Here is a 16,559-nt window from a genome sequence, read left to right on the forward strand (position 1 = left end):
TGGGACACTGGAGTACCCTGGAAAGGGTTTGACCTTCATGTGACTTAGCTGGAATGCTGAGCCACAGATGACATAGTGAGAGGCAGATAGCCTGTAGGAGGCACTGGAGCAGAAGATACTGCCAGCATTATGTATTGATGAAAGGGGGTACTCTAAGGGTATGCACACCCGACAACAGCACAATACCACTGAGCACACCGAATACATACATTAATATTTCTAATGGTAATTCAGAATATTTTTATATTCTTGCACCAGTAAGTGGTCGTTCATTTTTGATCTATAATACAGTAATTCCTTTGTTACTCCGACATACGGATATAATATACAGTAACTTTTGTTTCTAGGAACTCAGTGAATGCAGTGAGAAAGACAACACAGTCCACTTCTTTTGACCTTTCGGATTTCATGTCTTTTCAGATCTTTGCTCTTGGAATTTCTTTAATATATTTTCATTGGACCAAAGTATTTTCTCTGTATATTTTGAGACCAGCTACTCCACATACACTTTATTAAACTGGAAACGATTTAACAGGCAACATGTGAAATCAAGTATATAAAGTTCAAAAAGGGGACCCAATTTGTGGGAGGTCAGGTCTTCAATACAGAGCTATGTGTATCACTTAGTAGAGTGCACACAGGCAAACACTGTGTGTTTTAATACAGCTAAATGTAAATGTATACATCTAGGAACAAAGAACGTGGACCCTACTTACATGACGGGGGACTCTCTATCCTGGGAAGCAGAGACTAAGATTTGAGGGTGATGATGGATAATCAGCAAAACATGAACTCCCAGTGCAACACACTGGCCAAAAGACCTAATGTGATCCTCAGATGCATGAACAGAATCTCAAGAAGGAGTTGAGAGGCTATTTTATCTTTGTATTTGGCACTGGTATGACTGCTCCTGGCTTACTGTGTCTAGTTCTGATGCCCACAATTCAAGAAGAATGTTGATAACTTGGAGAAGATTCAGAGAAGAGCCACAAGAATGATTAAAAGGATTAGAAAATATTCTTTACAGTGCTAGACTCAAAGAGCCCAGTTTAGTTAGCTTAACAAAGAGAAGACAAAGGGATGACTTGATTACAGTGTATAAGTACCTTCATGGGGAAGAAATATTTAACAATAGGCTCTTAAATCTAGCAGAGAAAGGCATAACATGACACATGGCTGGAAACTGAAGCTAGACAAATTCAGACTGGAAATAAGCCATGCATTTTAAACAGTGAGAGAAATTAACCATTGGAACAATTTATCAAGGGTCGGGATGGAGTCGTCATCACTGACAATTTTTAAATCAATGGTCTTAAGTTTTTTCTAAAATACAGGTTATAGGAATAATTTTTGGAATGTTCTGTGTCCTCTGCTATATAGGAGGTGAGCATAGATGATCACAGTGGTCTCTCCTGGACTTGAAATCTATAAATATATATGTAAACATATTATTTGTTTTAGGACTATAGAACAGTTCAATCTATTCATTTGACAGGTATGTGTTTTATGGACGTTTCCCTTTCAGTTCACATAATTTTTTTTAAAGTGCCTGATCCTGTGACTGTTCCCTATGCATACCTATTACATTCAGTGGGAGATTAATTGTGCTGTATGATGACAGGAACAAATATAAATAGTTACTTATTAATGTGAGCTCCAGTGTGCTACTCAAACAATTTACAAAAGGGTTTTCTGCCCCACACATATTACTGCTTAATTTTTTTTTAAGTGACATTTTCTATTCCATTCCTAGTCGATACATTGGGTATGACAACTACTTCTTAGTGACAGGAAAGTGCTAGAGAAAGTCAAGAAGAGAAGACGTGCTATGCCTTAGTCGTAACCCATTCTCATCCACAGAGGATGTCTGAAAACTATCACAACAAAGCATATTAATATATTTAAAGACCCACACTTACTATATGTGAGAATGGGTGAGAATATTCCCCCATCTTCAATATCCCATTTTGCTAAAACAGATCATAAGCTTCAATAAGGTCCCATTTACCTTGTATTCTGTTCACTTTTTAACTTTTCATTGGCTGGAGCAAACATCAGTGAAACAGGCAGCAGAGTCTTGCAGGAAAACTTAAAGGTGAGGATATAAAACATTCAGGGAAGCTCAAACTGAAACAATATGTAATTTCATGGGGCACTTCCTTATAGCCATCATTCTTGTTACCAATACATTGCCTATTGACTCCTTTACCAACAATTTGGTGTCTTCTAAAACAATTTGCATGCATCTTTGTTCATATCATAACAATGAAGTCATATTTTCAATTCCAAATCTCTATTTCTATAGCTAAATGACATTATGATTGAAATACAACACTGCACTTGGGGAAACATCACCACAGTTTCAATATTTTCAGATATCTCCACATGCTTTGTAAGGACCTTAAACATTTCAATACTCAGGGATATTAGTTAACTATATTAATTGATGATTCTTCTTTGTGGCATATTCACACAAAATAGGTCATTAAGTCATAGTTTATTCAAATGCTTTCCTGCTACTCAGAAGCAATCATAAAAACTAACATGAAAGCGTCCTTAAAAGTAATCAAAAGCAAAAGTGGATGGTAAACTTTACTGAGAAATACAATGATCAGCCTGACAAAATTAAGCAGCCGCATGGTGAAGTTATCACAAATTCTTTTTCTTTACAAGTTAAGCAAATACAAGAAAAGCAGGGAAAAATAGAGCATCCGTTACAGCCTGAAGTTTCATTTAAAAACACTTCCTTTTCCACATAGTATGAGTAGATTTATCATCACCTCTTTGACCTGTGAGCTATTTAATTATGTATAAACTACTTCACAGTCAATAATTTACAGGTTTTAATAGAAATATTAAGTGACTTGAAGGGTATTGCATTAGTAAGAAGCTGTCAAAAACAGGACCTTCATCTTATCAGTAGGATCTTTTAAAACGAAAAGTGTGTTTTAATTTTCTAGAAAAGCAATTATGAAAGAAGTTTTAACATATATCACAATGGAGTTACAGATTAAACACATACAAATTCAGCATTCCAAGTGGGTATTACAAACCCACCCATATTAGATAAAATGGCTATCACTGTAGTTATAGCTTGCCCTCAAAAATAATGGTAAAATACAGGTATATGGCTATGCACATTCAATACCACCTAGTCTCATTTTCAAAATTGTGTTAGGTACTGAAGACAGATTGCTATTCCATTTCCTTCACTCAGACTGCAATATGTAGCAGCATAAAGAAAAAGAGCAATTAGAATTGTGCTTATAAGTGAAGTATGGCTTTTGTAATGTTATACCACTTCCACTGGTTGTCATGTTTCCACAGCAATGAATGCTTATAGATTAGTAAAATCAATGTGTTAGGACATGAAACAGTGTTGTGGGGAATAATTCAAACCCTGCTCTTGTATATATTTTAAAGGGCGTATTTAGGTATATCCACTTAAACATTTTCATTAGGAGTTGTTAAAAAGCCTTTTCTATTCAAGACAGTTCCCTCTAGATTAATATTTTGTCTCTGGTTGCTGTGACATGGCCATTTTGGAAATTGTGTTAGAGTGACCCACAATATGCAGAAACCATCAATTCTAATAGAAACAGCAATCACCTAGGAGACCATTCAAGTTGGCCAAATGCAGAATATCCTGATAACCTTGATGATAAATGTCAATATTCCATGCAATCTTCATCCATTTGGTAGGCAGTGCTGAGGTAGCCTCAAAACAACTGAAATGTGGGTTCACTATAGATGCGCATATGAAATGCCTAGATCTTTTGAGTCTAGCAACATTACACTGTACTTCTTGCTGGGATGGAAATACCAAGAAAACAGTGTGGCCAGAACCCAAATACGCAAAATACAAAAAAATAATTGTGTGGGAACTTTTTGAGTCTCAGAAAAGGAGTGACTTTGCTTCACTTCATACTTTGCATGAAGGCTGAAGGTAGGTTTTTTGTTTTTTTAAATTACCTAGACTTAAGAATGGTAAGAATCCATGAATTAGCATATGCATGTTTACTGTACTTATTGCATTAAATTTGAAAAAAAATTAAAAAGTTCAGCGGTATCTCAAAATTACCTTGAAAACCAGTCCCATCACTCTCCTTTTCCCTTACCAAAGATATCCCTAAAAAACACGACTTGAAAACCATGGTACATTCTTTTGGACATGCCATTGGTCATCTTATAAATCTATTTTTAAATATTAATAGTGAAAAATCTAATTAACCTGGCAACTGGATGACTCAGAGCTTTGACAACAGGAATGGAGGCTCCTCCAGATCTACTTTTATTGCCCGCTTGCGTGTCAGACTTCAGAAACCATTCTAATTTCCCAACAACTGATAGTGACCTACCAACAGCGGAAAAGCCAGTCAGACTCTGATGAGCTTAAAACCAAGAGATACTAAAAGTATATGGTTGAACAGACAGAGCCCAATAATAATGTTCTACAACCAGTAACTTTATTGCTGTGAATTCTACAACTTTTACTTTTATAGACACTTTATCTAGATCTATTTTGAAATTTGGAACCACAAAGGGGAATGAAGGGAAAACCCATTTCCTTCCTTAAAATATATATAATAAAATAATAATAATAATAATATAATCACAAAGATACACATTTTTCTTGTGCTGATGTAGCAGAAATTCCCAGGTTCTACCAAGCAGCCTTCCTGAATGCTATCAGTAGTACAAACTGCAACCGCTGTCTGATATCTCATCTGAAAAATATCAACAATGTCCTCTGAACACATTTCCATGCCTTATAGTATTCAAGGAGACAACTGTCTTTCCACAGTATATTCCCTTGATGGGTATCCTGTATGGGATTGAGCTCTAGAAGATAAGTGAGAAAACTACCTATATCAGTACTGGGTACATATAGTACAGGAAGAGCGGGCTGATTTACTTATGAAATATTGGGTAGAGATTTTTTTTCCTCCCTTCATTGAGCTATAGATAGAAATTTTATGTGATAAATGCATATAAAGCAATTCGTTTGTGTAGAATCTAGTACTGTGATATAGCAGCACACAGAATCAAGATCAAACAGAAAAAGCTATCAAAGGAAAAACTCATTGTGTCTCATTATCACCTAATAAAGGTTCAAAGAACTCATAACACCACTGCAAACTAGGGAGAAAACCACTGAAGACATGAACAGATTAAATGATAGGTTTCAGAGTAACAGCCGTGTTAGTCTGTATTCGCAAAAAGAAAAGGAGTACTTGTGGCACCTTAGAGACTAACCAATTTATTTGAGCATGAGCTTTCGTGAGCTACAGCTCACTTCATCGGATGAAGTTGTATGAGACTACATAGTAAACCATTAGGGAAGTGAACAGTTATTTAGTCCAAAGACAACTGCACAGATATTGTTGTAGGACTAATACAAGTAGGCTCAATCCCAGCAGGCACAAGTTCATTAAAGAAAAGAACCATATTTGTTTATTGCTAGAGGGGAGCACACAAACAGCAACACAAGCATCAGGAGGTGAAATGCCACATTCACTCAGAATCAGTTCCTGAACCAGGAGGAGTCAAACTTTTATGGGAAGAGCTGCATCCTCTGAAGATGACAACCTACATGGATTTTTTTTTCATTTTTCTACTAAATCCTTGGTGACAAGAACTCATCTAAAATCAACACACTATACAGAAAGGGTATTTCCCCTGTCCTACTTAATGCTATGTCTAAAGGCAAGATATGATGTTCCGAGTCAACAAGTCATTGTTTAAACATTTTTAGCACCATATTAAACTGAATAGTAAAACACAAGTTAAAGTAAGCAAGATCAATAGAACCATAGGGGCATTTTGGTAAAATACTGAAAAGTTTATCATCCTCCCCCCATCCAAAACTGCAAAAGAAATAATATGAAAACCACTGTACTTCAGAGGACACCCATTTTATTTATTGGGTTAGCCTGACTACTTATGATGAGTATGTATGAAGCAGCAAGTGAAATATCTGAGTCCAGAAATATTATGCAAGTAGTACCAATTAAATATCAAATTCTGTTAAGTATTAACATATTTGCTGTATATTTATGGTATACTGTATTTGGGTGCTTGTTCATAAAAAAAACAACAAAAAAAACCAATTTGGTTAAAAGTAGTAAAACTATTAATAATTACAGCTATTGAGAAATCATAGGTAAAATAATCCTTTTGCAGTTACACCACTATTTAAATTAGTTAAGGAATGCCAGAATCCCTCAGTTATCAGCAAAAAAGTATGAAAAACAGAAGCTTTGTGTGCATCTCAGCCATCTCCAATTACCGTGTTCTGTAGTAATATTTTTATGTAAATATAATTTCTATATGCTGTACCTATTTAAGTTTTAAAATGAATTGCTGAATTTAAATGACAAGATAGTCATAATCTGTATTTCCATCATATTTCAGGTAAAAATTATCATCATCAGATATTCACAAAATCTGAATGGTGAGGAGTAGGTGCCAGGAAAAAAAAATCAATATATTTTTCACTGATGGAATCTCAAAGGATAGTATGAAGTCTTTAAATATCTTAGCCTCATAATCATAAATCTCTTGCAATAGAAGGTCACTGTGAATCAAACAGTCGCACTTAATCAAGTAGCAAAACCCAAAAGGTGTGTTTGATAAAGTGATTTTGTTCACAAAAGAAATACTTAAAAAGGCAGAAGATGCACAGAAAGAGACCTTAATAGTAGATGCATAATCTTGTGCACTATATTCTATGATGCATAAATTACCAATACAATTAACTGTTGGTAATGCATGTTTTATTGCAGAAATTTAACAAACCAACTTATAGAATTGCCTGCTTTAAAACACACTTCTACTATAACAAATTATTTATTACTTAAAGCAACCCCATCACACTAATCACCAATAAAATGGAAAAGTATGTATGACAACCACCTGTATACATGGGAACTAAAAATATTGAGAGTATAATTTCTGTGTAACCAGATTGTAAAATCCAGCCTGACGAATACAAATGCACTTCTGTGTTTTTAGAATAGGCTTTGGCAGGCCCTGCTTAGCTCAACTATTGCTTGAATTTTACATCACCCCACAACAGGTATTTGATTTTTTTTTTTTTAAAAAAAGAAGCTGTTTAATAGCAACCCATGGGCACATTATACAACGGCACAATCCAAAAAATGTCTGCCCCATGAAGATACTCAAACATACATACTCCTCCTACTGTTTCAAGCCAGTCACCATTAGCATCAAAATACTGTAGAAACATAGGCCAATACTTTAAAAGGTGGGTGGGTCTAAAGTCTGAATCCGTATTTAGGCCAGATTTTCAAAGGTGCTGAACACCTGCAGCTCCTCCTATGGACAATAAGAGCTGTAGGTTCTCAGAACCTTGGGCCGGGGGTGGGAGGAGAGAAATCAGCCCACTTATTTAGGTAGCTAACTTCAAGTGCACACATTTGAAAATTCTGGCCAATCTGAATGTTTTGACCTAAATCCTTTAGTTCTGGGGAGTTTATATTATACTATTTTAATTGAGAGAGAACTTAATCTTGAATTTATGCTACTTCTGAAAACATTAACTCCTGGTACAAAGAGGTCAAATTCATTTTCAATCACATACACAAAGAGTTGATGTTTAGCTACAAACTAGTGCATGATTGCCACTAACCTTCAGGATCAAGGAGTTTCTCAATACCCAAGTGCCGTTTGGCAGTGTTGAAGGCATGGTCTAGCCGTTTTACAGCTGACTGTTGGCAAGCCACACTGTTCCAATCAAACAGATCTGGCCTAAGGGGGTGGGGGGGAGGGGAGGAGAAGGAGAAAAAAAGAAAAGCACAATTATCACTCAATTTTTATTTCCCTGTGACATTTAATTTAATTCTAGATTTTGATGGTTTCCGACAACAAATTTTATATAAAAATACATAAATCTCAGCAGAATACAATGATGTAAATTCAACCAAACAAGTCAGCTGATCAGTGAAGCAGTAGAGCACAATTTAAGTGTTTCATAAACAGAGGCAGAACCACTAAGATTGAATTACAGTTTAGATATACAATCTACGGCCTTGTATGATCACTTGTAGCATTTACAATATAAATATTTTTAATACTTTGCTAGCCTTGATACTTCAAGTAAGAGGTATCCATGGAAATCTGAATTTCTTATCAGGCAAATAGAAAAGAAAGTTTAACCTGGTATACTGAAGTTTAATCACTGTGCATATAATATGGAGAAACACAACACAATTACATTATTCATGACCTGTATATATACACAATGTTCTAAAATCAAAGATTTAAATACAGAATTTTACTTTGGAATAAATCAGAAAGGCTATCTGCTAAAGTTAAAAGCCTGTGAGTGGGGTTGGCATACGTAATTGTGTTATTTAATAAATAAAGGGAAATTTCAATTTTAAAAAGTCTCTCCAGTTAGAATCCTCTGAAGGCAAAGCAGTAGGCTATGTTTTAGTGAAACAAAAATCTATATCCTACTGAAATGGCCTCAGCTAAGCAGAGGCAACGGATACTATTTATTTACTAACAGTTTTACCAATTATTCAGTTACCTATACTCTGATGTTTTTCTGGGTAGGAAAAGGGTGATTTTCATGGTCGCTCAAAAGCGGCACTATAAATTGATAAAACTACTGAACTGTGTGTGTGAGTGAGTGTGTGTATTTAATGTGCCTGTCACTGTATATAATTGACCTGACAATTATACAAATATCAGTAAACAGAAGTCAAATGAGCTCCTAATGAGATTTCACCTTGCATACAGTACTGGTTGCTTATCCTTATAAGTTTAAGGATAAGCCTTATGAATTTGCATGATGGCAACAGTAAATTTGGGTGAAACTTGGATGATGGCATCAATGTGGTTACTGTATCAATATACTGACATGGAATTTTTTCATATGTCCACATTTGTAGTCTGAACACTTTAGATCTCTCTACTGTTGTTTTGTACAGGCTTTAATGTTAAAAGTCAATCACATTTACCCAATGCTTTCAGGATCAGGCTCTAAGTACAAAAAAAAGTGTGGAGGCTGAGATCACTACAGTGGCATACACTGAAGGCTGAGGGTTTTGTTGCATGGAGAGAAATTTGCAGCCTACATGCATGTGGTAATCAGTGGTACATATGGGTCAGAATTCTATACTTCACCTTACTTGATGCTTTCTGTGTGTTTCAAAGTTTTCACCACATGAGCAACTGTATGTGTCATTTGGAGCACATTTTAACTGTTACCTAATAAAGTTTGCTTGGGTTAATTAAAAACTAAGTTTATAGGACACTGAATACAGCACTTAAACATGCACTTCCCTAATCAGGTTTCAGAGGGGTAGCTGTGATAATCTGCATCAGCAAAAACAAAAGCTTATGCCCAAATAAATTTATGAGTCTCTAAGGTGCCACAAGGACTCCTCGTTGTTCTTCCCGAATCAGTTGAAGAAGAGGGATCATTCTTGAATACATACATATTTTTAGGCTAATATAGTATTGTCCCACTTTTAGCTGGGAATCATCTTGAATTCAGAATGATACCCTGGATCTTCAGTTTCATCCATCTTCTGAATGATGGGTGTCCGGAGATTTTGAATATGACGGACCCATGTAAACCAAGAGACACTGGCATTCTGTCTTCTGTCAGGGAGAACTGTCATAAGACACCAGGAGGATAAGAAGGCCATTGATTTTTGAATGTTTCAGAAAGACTTGTAGCACAAAATCAATCCGTTTGAACTCAAGGGTTGCAGAAAGGAGCATGTACTGGAGAATGACAGTATAGGACTCAGGCTCATCTTCTAAACTAACTGTATAGTTGGCATGTATCTACAGCTACTCTTTTTTTCTAAGGTATTGCATACCTATCAAGTAAAAGAGTACCTCTGAGTACCAAAGGGTTGGAACAAGAACTTAAAATAGGTCACTGACTGGATGATGAATCTTCACTCTCACAGTAGAACATAATGATGTAGAGAGAGAGGATCACCTTATTCTAATGTAAGGGGACCTTACAAAGAACCATCAGCTTTACACTGCAAAATGAAAATCTCATTCACAAACACGAAGTTTAAAAACAAAAATTGAAAGGTTAACCTTCAAAAGAGTTCCTCCTACTTCAACAAATATCTCAACTTTCAGCTTTTTTTCCTTTGTCAAAACAGAGTGGCCCCAGCAGCAGAATATGAATGTCAATTTCAAATGTCATCTTTTCAGTATGATGTCTTTTTTAAGACCGCTCATGGTCTATATTCAATGGCTGATGCTGCCAAACACAATCCCACAAGATTGAGGTTAAATAAAAGGGTTTAAAAAGTCTGTTATAACTTATTAAAGTCACAAAAATAAAAAACAAATAGTGGTGCCACTAACAACTATTAACTTAAGCTTAAAATACTTAGTTAAATGGAGAAGAGTTCTTACTCTCAGGAGGAGACTGGTAGATTATTTCTTCATGCTTTTTTTTTAAATAATTAAAAATTCTCAACTTTGATCCACTCCCTATGTGCTGTTCAGCTGTTACCTCCTCATAAGAGCCCTTCTCGGATTATCTCAGACATGGAGGAAGTACCAGCAGCCAAGAAGCTGTCAGAGCTCACGAGCACCTCCCTCTCCACAGACTCCAGAGCAGAGACACATTGGGGGTATCAGAAGTGGTTGAATTGTGATGAGCTCCAACTATCCCCAAGCTGTGGTTTGATTCCTATGGGACCAAATGCGGGTGAGAAAATTTAGAGCAGACCCCATGCTACCCTAATTTGCTCCAGGGCTCAAGTAGTGCACAGTAACAGGGAGCCATAATTGACTGCCTGATAGACCCATATTTGGGCATGGGAGTGTATCTGACCCAAAGGATCCAACCTGATCCAAAGTGCTGCAGCAAATAAACACTGCTCAGTCACAGTAATGATGTCTTAGGGTTAATCAAGAGCCAAAGCAGATAAAAGGACCAGAGAAATTTCAAATAGTAGAAGCCAAAAACAATTACATTAAACTATGAAGATTTTTCAGTGGTAACATCTGTAGCTTCTCATGCAATAACACAAACAAGTTCTGCAAAATATTACATATACAAGGGAATCAGCTGTTAAACCACGGAATGACAATTTGTTTAGATGTTGTTCAATTACATTAGCTATGGCAGGAAGCAGAAGGTATCAAAGACGGTACAGTATTATTCACTGAAAGTGTGACAAGGTTAAGAAAACCCAGCCATTACATTAAGAGGGAAATCAAAGCCAGGGATAAGGCCAACTGCAAAAATACCCAAAGCAGCAAGGTATGAGAGGAGTAAACAAAGAAGAGATGTTCACTTCCCAGTAACTATCATTATTTTTCCCTAATGTAACTTTTTCCCAAGTCACAGTCAAACATCTCACACAAATCACTATAAATAGACATTTTCAAGATAAATGCAGAAGCTGAATGTATCTTGGACATCCAGATTTTTCTCTCTCACAGAGTATCACCCCTATTCCAGGTTTGTCAAGGAGGGCTTAAAAATTAATTCCAAATAACGAACAAATAGGAGTAAACATCACTGATGGAAACAGGGACTAAAAGAAAAAAAACAAGCAATAAGGGAGAGGGAACAGATATGGCTCTTCCACATTTGGCCTTTTTTCTTTATGCACTGGAGACATGCTCAGGCAAATCAATAAGGTTCTTCCATACGGGCACAGATTAAAATAAAATGTTCACCAGTCAGGGCTGGCTCTAGGCACCAGCAAAACAAGCAGGTGCTTGAGGCAGCACATTTCTAGGGGCGGCATCCCGGTGCCGGCCATGCCGCCCCTAGAAATGGGCCCCCGCCGCCCCAGCTCTGCCTCCGCCTGCTCCCCTGAGTGAGCCGCCGCCACTCCACTTCTCCCCCCTCCCTCCCAGGCTTGCCGCACCAAACAAGTGTTTGGCATGCGGCAAGCCTGGGAGGGAGGGAGGAGCCGAGCAGCGGCCCACTTGGGCGAGCTGGGGTGGGGAGCGGTTCCTCTACCCCCCCCAACCCTCACTCCCCTCCGCTCCACCTGTTCCCCTGAACGCGCTGCTTCTCCCTTGCCTGACAGCAGCAGTGGGGGAACCGCAGGAAGCAATAGCGGGGGGGGGGGAATGCCACACACCTGGGGGAGGAGCTGGGGCTGGGGATTTGGGGTGGAGCAAAAAGCGGCGGCGGCAAAAATTTTTTTTGCTTGGGCCGGCAAAAATCCTAGAGCCGGCCCTGTCACCAGTACAAACCGAGTCTTCCTGTTGGGTGGGCAGAAGCTACTATACACACAAGACAGTAGAACCTCAGTTATAATCTACCACACCCCTCACCTGGAACCAGGAATATACAGTCAGTTGGCAGCAGAGATCCTCCCTTCCTCCCCCCCACACAAAAAATCTGTGTTATACATAACTACTAAAATAATATAGGGAAGTTCAAAAAAAAATTGACAAGGTAAGGAAACCGTTTCTGTGCTTCCGCACATTAAACTTTCAAAGCTGTATTAAGCCAATGTTCAGCCGTAAGCTTTTAAAAAGAAAAAACATAACATTTTTCTCAGAGTTACAAACATTTCACAGTTATGAACAACCTCCATTCCTGAGGTGTTCATAACACTGAGGTTCTACTGTGTACGTTTTTGATCTCTTATCTGAACAGCCAGGTTTTCATTGGCATTCTGACCCTGTCTGCAGCAGGAAATCTATTGCTGGCTAACTGTTTAGGCTCTTCAGGCACACTGATGCCAGGTCTTTAAGTATGGTATCATTTGGTGAGGGGAAAAATAATAGGATATCTTCAGTTCCATAGCAGTTCAAACAAATTAGGAAGTAGCAACTTAAGAAATTTGTGGGTTGCCAAAGGGACTTGTGAGAATAAAAACATGTTCACACTACTACAGTTTTTCTGTTGGCTTTACTTCAGCTTTCTGTTTAGTTTCCTGAAAGCAAACCTCTCTCTCCCCAGTTCATTTCTAGTCTGCACTGTACAGTTTTTTTTAATATGTAGTACTCCTCTTCCCCTCTCTGTCCCCAAGAAGCAGAGGCAGCTGCAGTGAACTGCTTCTTTCTAAGGCACTTGCCTGGCCTGAGTTCAGGCATTTTAAGGAAGCAGATGTGCAGGAAGCTAATGAATGCCACTTGTTTTCACCGAACTTCCTGATTAAAAATAGTCCCAGGGCCAGGGTAAGTTTGGTACTAGGGATATAATATAAAAGGCAGATATTCCTTTAAAGCCATTCGGGGAAACCTGGCTGAAGGGATTTAAAAAAGAAACAAAACAAAACTCAGCTCTCCTGGAGTCTCACTGTGGAAGTGAGAGAAGATGAATTAGTAAGAGCTGAACACGAGCTCCCAATGTGATGCTGTGGCAAAGAAAAACAAATGCCATCCTGGGATGCATAAACAGGGAAATCTCAAGTAGGAGGAGAGACAGTTATTTTACCTCTGCATTTGGTGACTGCTTCTGCAGTAATGAGTCCAGTTCCAGTGCTCACAATTCAAGAAGGATGTTGATAAACTGGAGAGAGTTCAGAGAAGAGCCAGGAGAGTGATTAAAGGATTAGCAAGACAGGGTGGGTGAGGAAATACCTTTAATGGTATCAACTTTTGTTGATGAAAGAGACCAAGCTTGTGCAAACAAGAAAGGATTAGAAAACATGACTTATAGTGATAAATTCAAAGAGCTCCATCTAGTTATTTTAAAAAGAAGGTTAAAGGGTGACTTGATTACAGACTGTAAATATCGACAAGGGAAATAAATTTTTAACTTTGGGCTCTTCAATCTAGCAGCAAAAGATATAACATGATCCAATGGCTGGAAGATGAAGCTAGACAAATTCACTTTGGAAATAAGCATTAAAATTTATGCATGAGAGTAAACAAACATTGGAACATGTTATCAAGGTTTGTGGTGGATTCTCTACCTCTGAGAAATTTTTAAACCAAGATTGGATTATATTTTTTTCTCTAAAACATATGTTCTATGAATTTCTATGGCCTGTGTTACACAGGAAGTTAGAGCAGATGATCAGAATGGTCCCTCCTGGCCTTGGAATCTATGAAAGAGGAACACATTACTGAGCAACCAGACTAGTCTGTAGCCTTGAACCTTAAGGGTTGAGGAAAGGGATCCTAGGACAATGACAACCATCAAAACCCTTATATTTACTGTTAACTTGTATGTCGAAGCAGATTGTGCCTCTTCAGCATGGTTGACTCCTGCTGTGTTTGATATCAACAAACCATTTTGTTCAGAGAATATCATTTTGATTTTAGCTTTCTATGCAGGAAACCTACGCTTTAGGATAACATACATGCCAATGCTACACAAGGATATGTACCCTGAAAATAAACTACCAGCATATCTCTCTGTCTCTCAGGAGTCAAAGAAGAGCAACTGTGCAATAGTCTGTTAAGTGCAGACAAAGTGTCAGTAGAGAGAAGGAGATTATACACCTCGGGACCTCTACTCCAAAAAGCCTCTTTAAAATAACCAGAAAATAGGGTATGAGAAATATCTGCTGAGCACAAAGCAGGGTAACAATGCAATTTAAAAAAAAAAAAAAGGAGGAGGAAAGGAAGAAATCATATGAGGGACTGGAGAGTTGGTCAGGAATGAGCACAGTAGCCTCTGGATGTACTATATGTGTGCATTCAGCTGCTCATAGAGGTGTCTCACTTCTTCCAACTCCAGCAAGAGGGAGTCAATATTCCTACCCACCAATCTCATTCGGTTACGTACCACACGGCTCTCTGAATCTTTTCAAAGTTCTAATTGGCAGGGAAAACATTAGATAAGCTGCATAACATGGCTGTCAGATAAGGGATAGCTTCACCAAATTCTCAAAGAGCACTAAATTTTTTAAATTATTAAGAAATGTAGTTATTTTATAATCAAGCATAGCAGAAGGTGGACAAGTAGAATTTGTGCCAGGGCTGATATATTTTCATGACAATTTTGCAAGGGTACTTTAACTCCTTACTTTTTCACCTTTCCTGTTGTTGCTTCAGATACTGGGGGCAGAAGTGGTTGGTGGGTCTATGAAAGAATAAAATGTGGAAGGTCCCTAAGATATCAGACTTTTATAAACAGAATAGAGATAAGGGTATAAAAGACATTACAGAAGGATCTGTGCTAGGACTCAGAACACTGAGGAATGGATAACTATCCAGCCACTAAAATAAACCCCTAAACCTCTCATGCAAGGATCTCAATGGAGTTTTACAAATAATATTGCTAGGCTAAATTATCTGTTTGAGATAAGTATTTACACATTCAACAGGTAAGTGAAATGAGGCACAGAGAAAGGCATCAAATGCTGGGGTAATGGGTGAAGCATAAGGCCTCAAAAGGCATGACTAGCTTGAAATGATATGGCACGTTAGTGGCACTGCAGAAGCAAGAATAGAACTCAGGAGTCCTCCCAATCTTCTGCTGTAACCAGTGAAGCACATTTCCACTTCCTTTGTATTTAGAGAAATAAACTAACGAAGTATATGGACACAACTGTTGCCCAATGATCATGTAACAGAAAGTGGGGCTCAGCCTGAAACATGCTGAAAGTATAAATCAATAATGCACTCATTATTACACAGTAAGTGTATACTGTGTAATGTATACTTATGTATATTTTAAAAGTTATGTCTAATCATTTCAAACTGATTTGCCAGATCTACTGGGAGTCACCAAAAATAACTTTTCAAAAAATATTATAATTGAAATCACAGTAAAATGGTATTTCTAAAACCTTTCTGCATACTGTATGTGATGTTTTCTGATGTGTAGAATGCTAAATCTATTTGTTGAATTACAATTTAAAAATATGAAAACTCAGCTGAACATCTCCGCTCTGGTGGAATACAAAACAAGATCCTGTAGTATGTTTTAGAAAATATTTCTTCGGAACAAGAAAAAAAGGATGATGCTTTTAAAGGGAAAAAATATTGGTAGAAATAGAATAGGCTGCTTTGCATGTGCTATAGAACTAAGCAGACAGTAAAATGTTCTTAATGGATTACTATTGTATTCAGAAAACCATTCTTAATACTGTTCCATAAAAATAATATTATGAGGTGCAAGTGAAAGAAGATGGAGTTTTAAAATGTGGCACTTCAGAAACAATATTTATGCCTAATTCCCATTAATGTCAATGGGAATTTATATGAAAGTTTGTAGTAAAAATTCCAAAGGTTAAAGTTTCTGAACTATGTTGGGTATTACGGGATGTCTTCTTTTTCTTTGCTTGTTGTTTCTCCACTTTTGTGCAAAGGATAGGATTGGAGCAGTACAAGTGGTTTGCCAAAAAAAAAAAAAAAAAAACTAGACCCACATTGGTCACTCTGTTTAAGTTAATCACCAAGCTATGTTTCCATCATTCACTCAGCCTCTCTCCTTATCACCTCTAATTCATGTCCAAGGAACAGGCATCAAAGGGCATTTTTACATGATGATTGTTCATTCACATTAATATAAGGAAAATCACAGCAGGTTCATGGTTTGCTGAATGGTTAGTACTTGATTTTCAGCAAAGTGGAGTACTCAAAATTCCAGTCAATGGGAGCTGTGGGTACTCAGCAGTTTTCAGGCA

General features: G+C 37.4%; 1 protein-coding gene across 2 annotated transcripts in view; it reads right to left on the bottom strand.

The window, feature by feature from the left end:
- Positions 1–16,559, bottom strand: part of DMD (dystrophin) — a gene marked incomplete at both ends in the record, with an annotated part of 1,846,964 nt that overhangs the window by 1,462,507 nt on the left and 367,898 nt on the right. For both annotated transcript variants that reach the window (XM_084636024.1, XM_084636023.1), the window contains one exon: positions 7,652–7,770. In XM_084636024.1, the coding sequence (XP_084492150.1) occupies positions 7,652–7,770 (119 nt within the window). The remainder of the gene's footprint in view (positions 1–7,651; positions 7,771–16,559) is intronic.

Source organism: Lepidochelys olivacea (assembly GCF_965140295.1).
Source record: "Lepidochelys olivacea isolate rLepOli2 genome assembly, chromosome: 1".
Lineage (NCBI taxonomy): Eukaryota > Metazoa > Chordata > Testudines > Cheloniidae > Lepidochelys > Lepidochelys olivacea.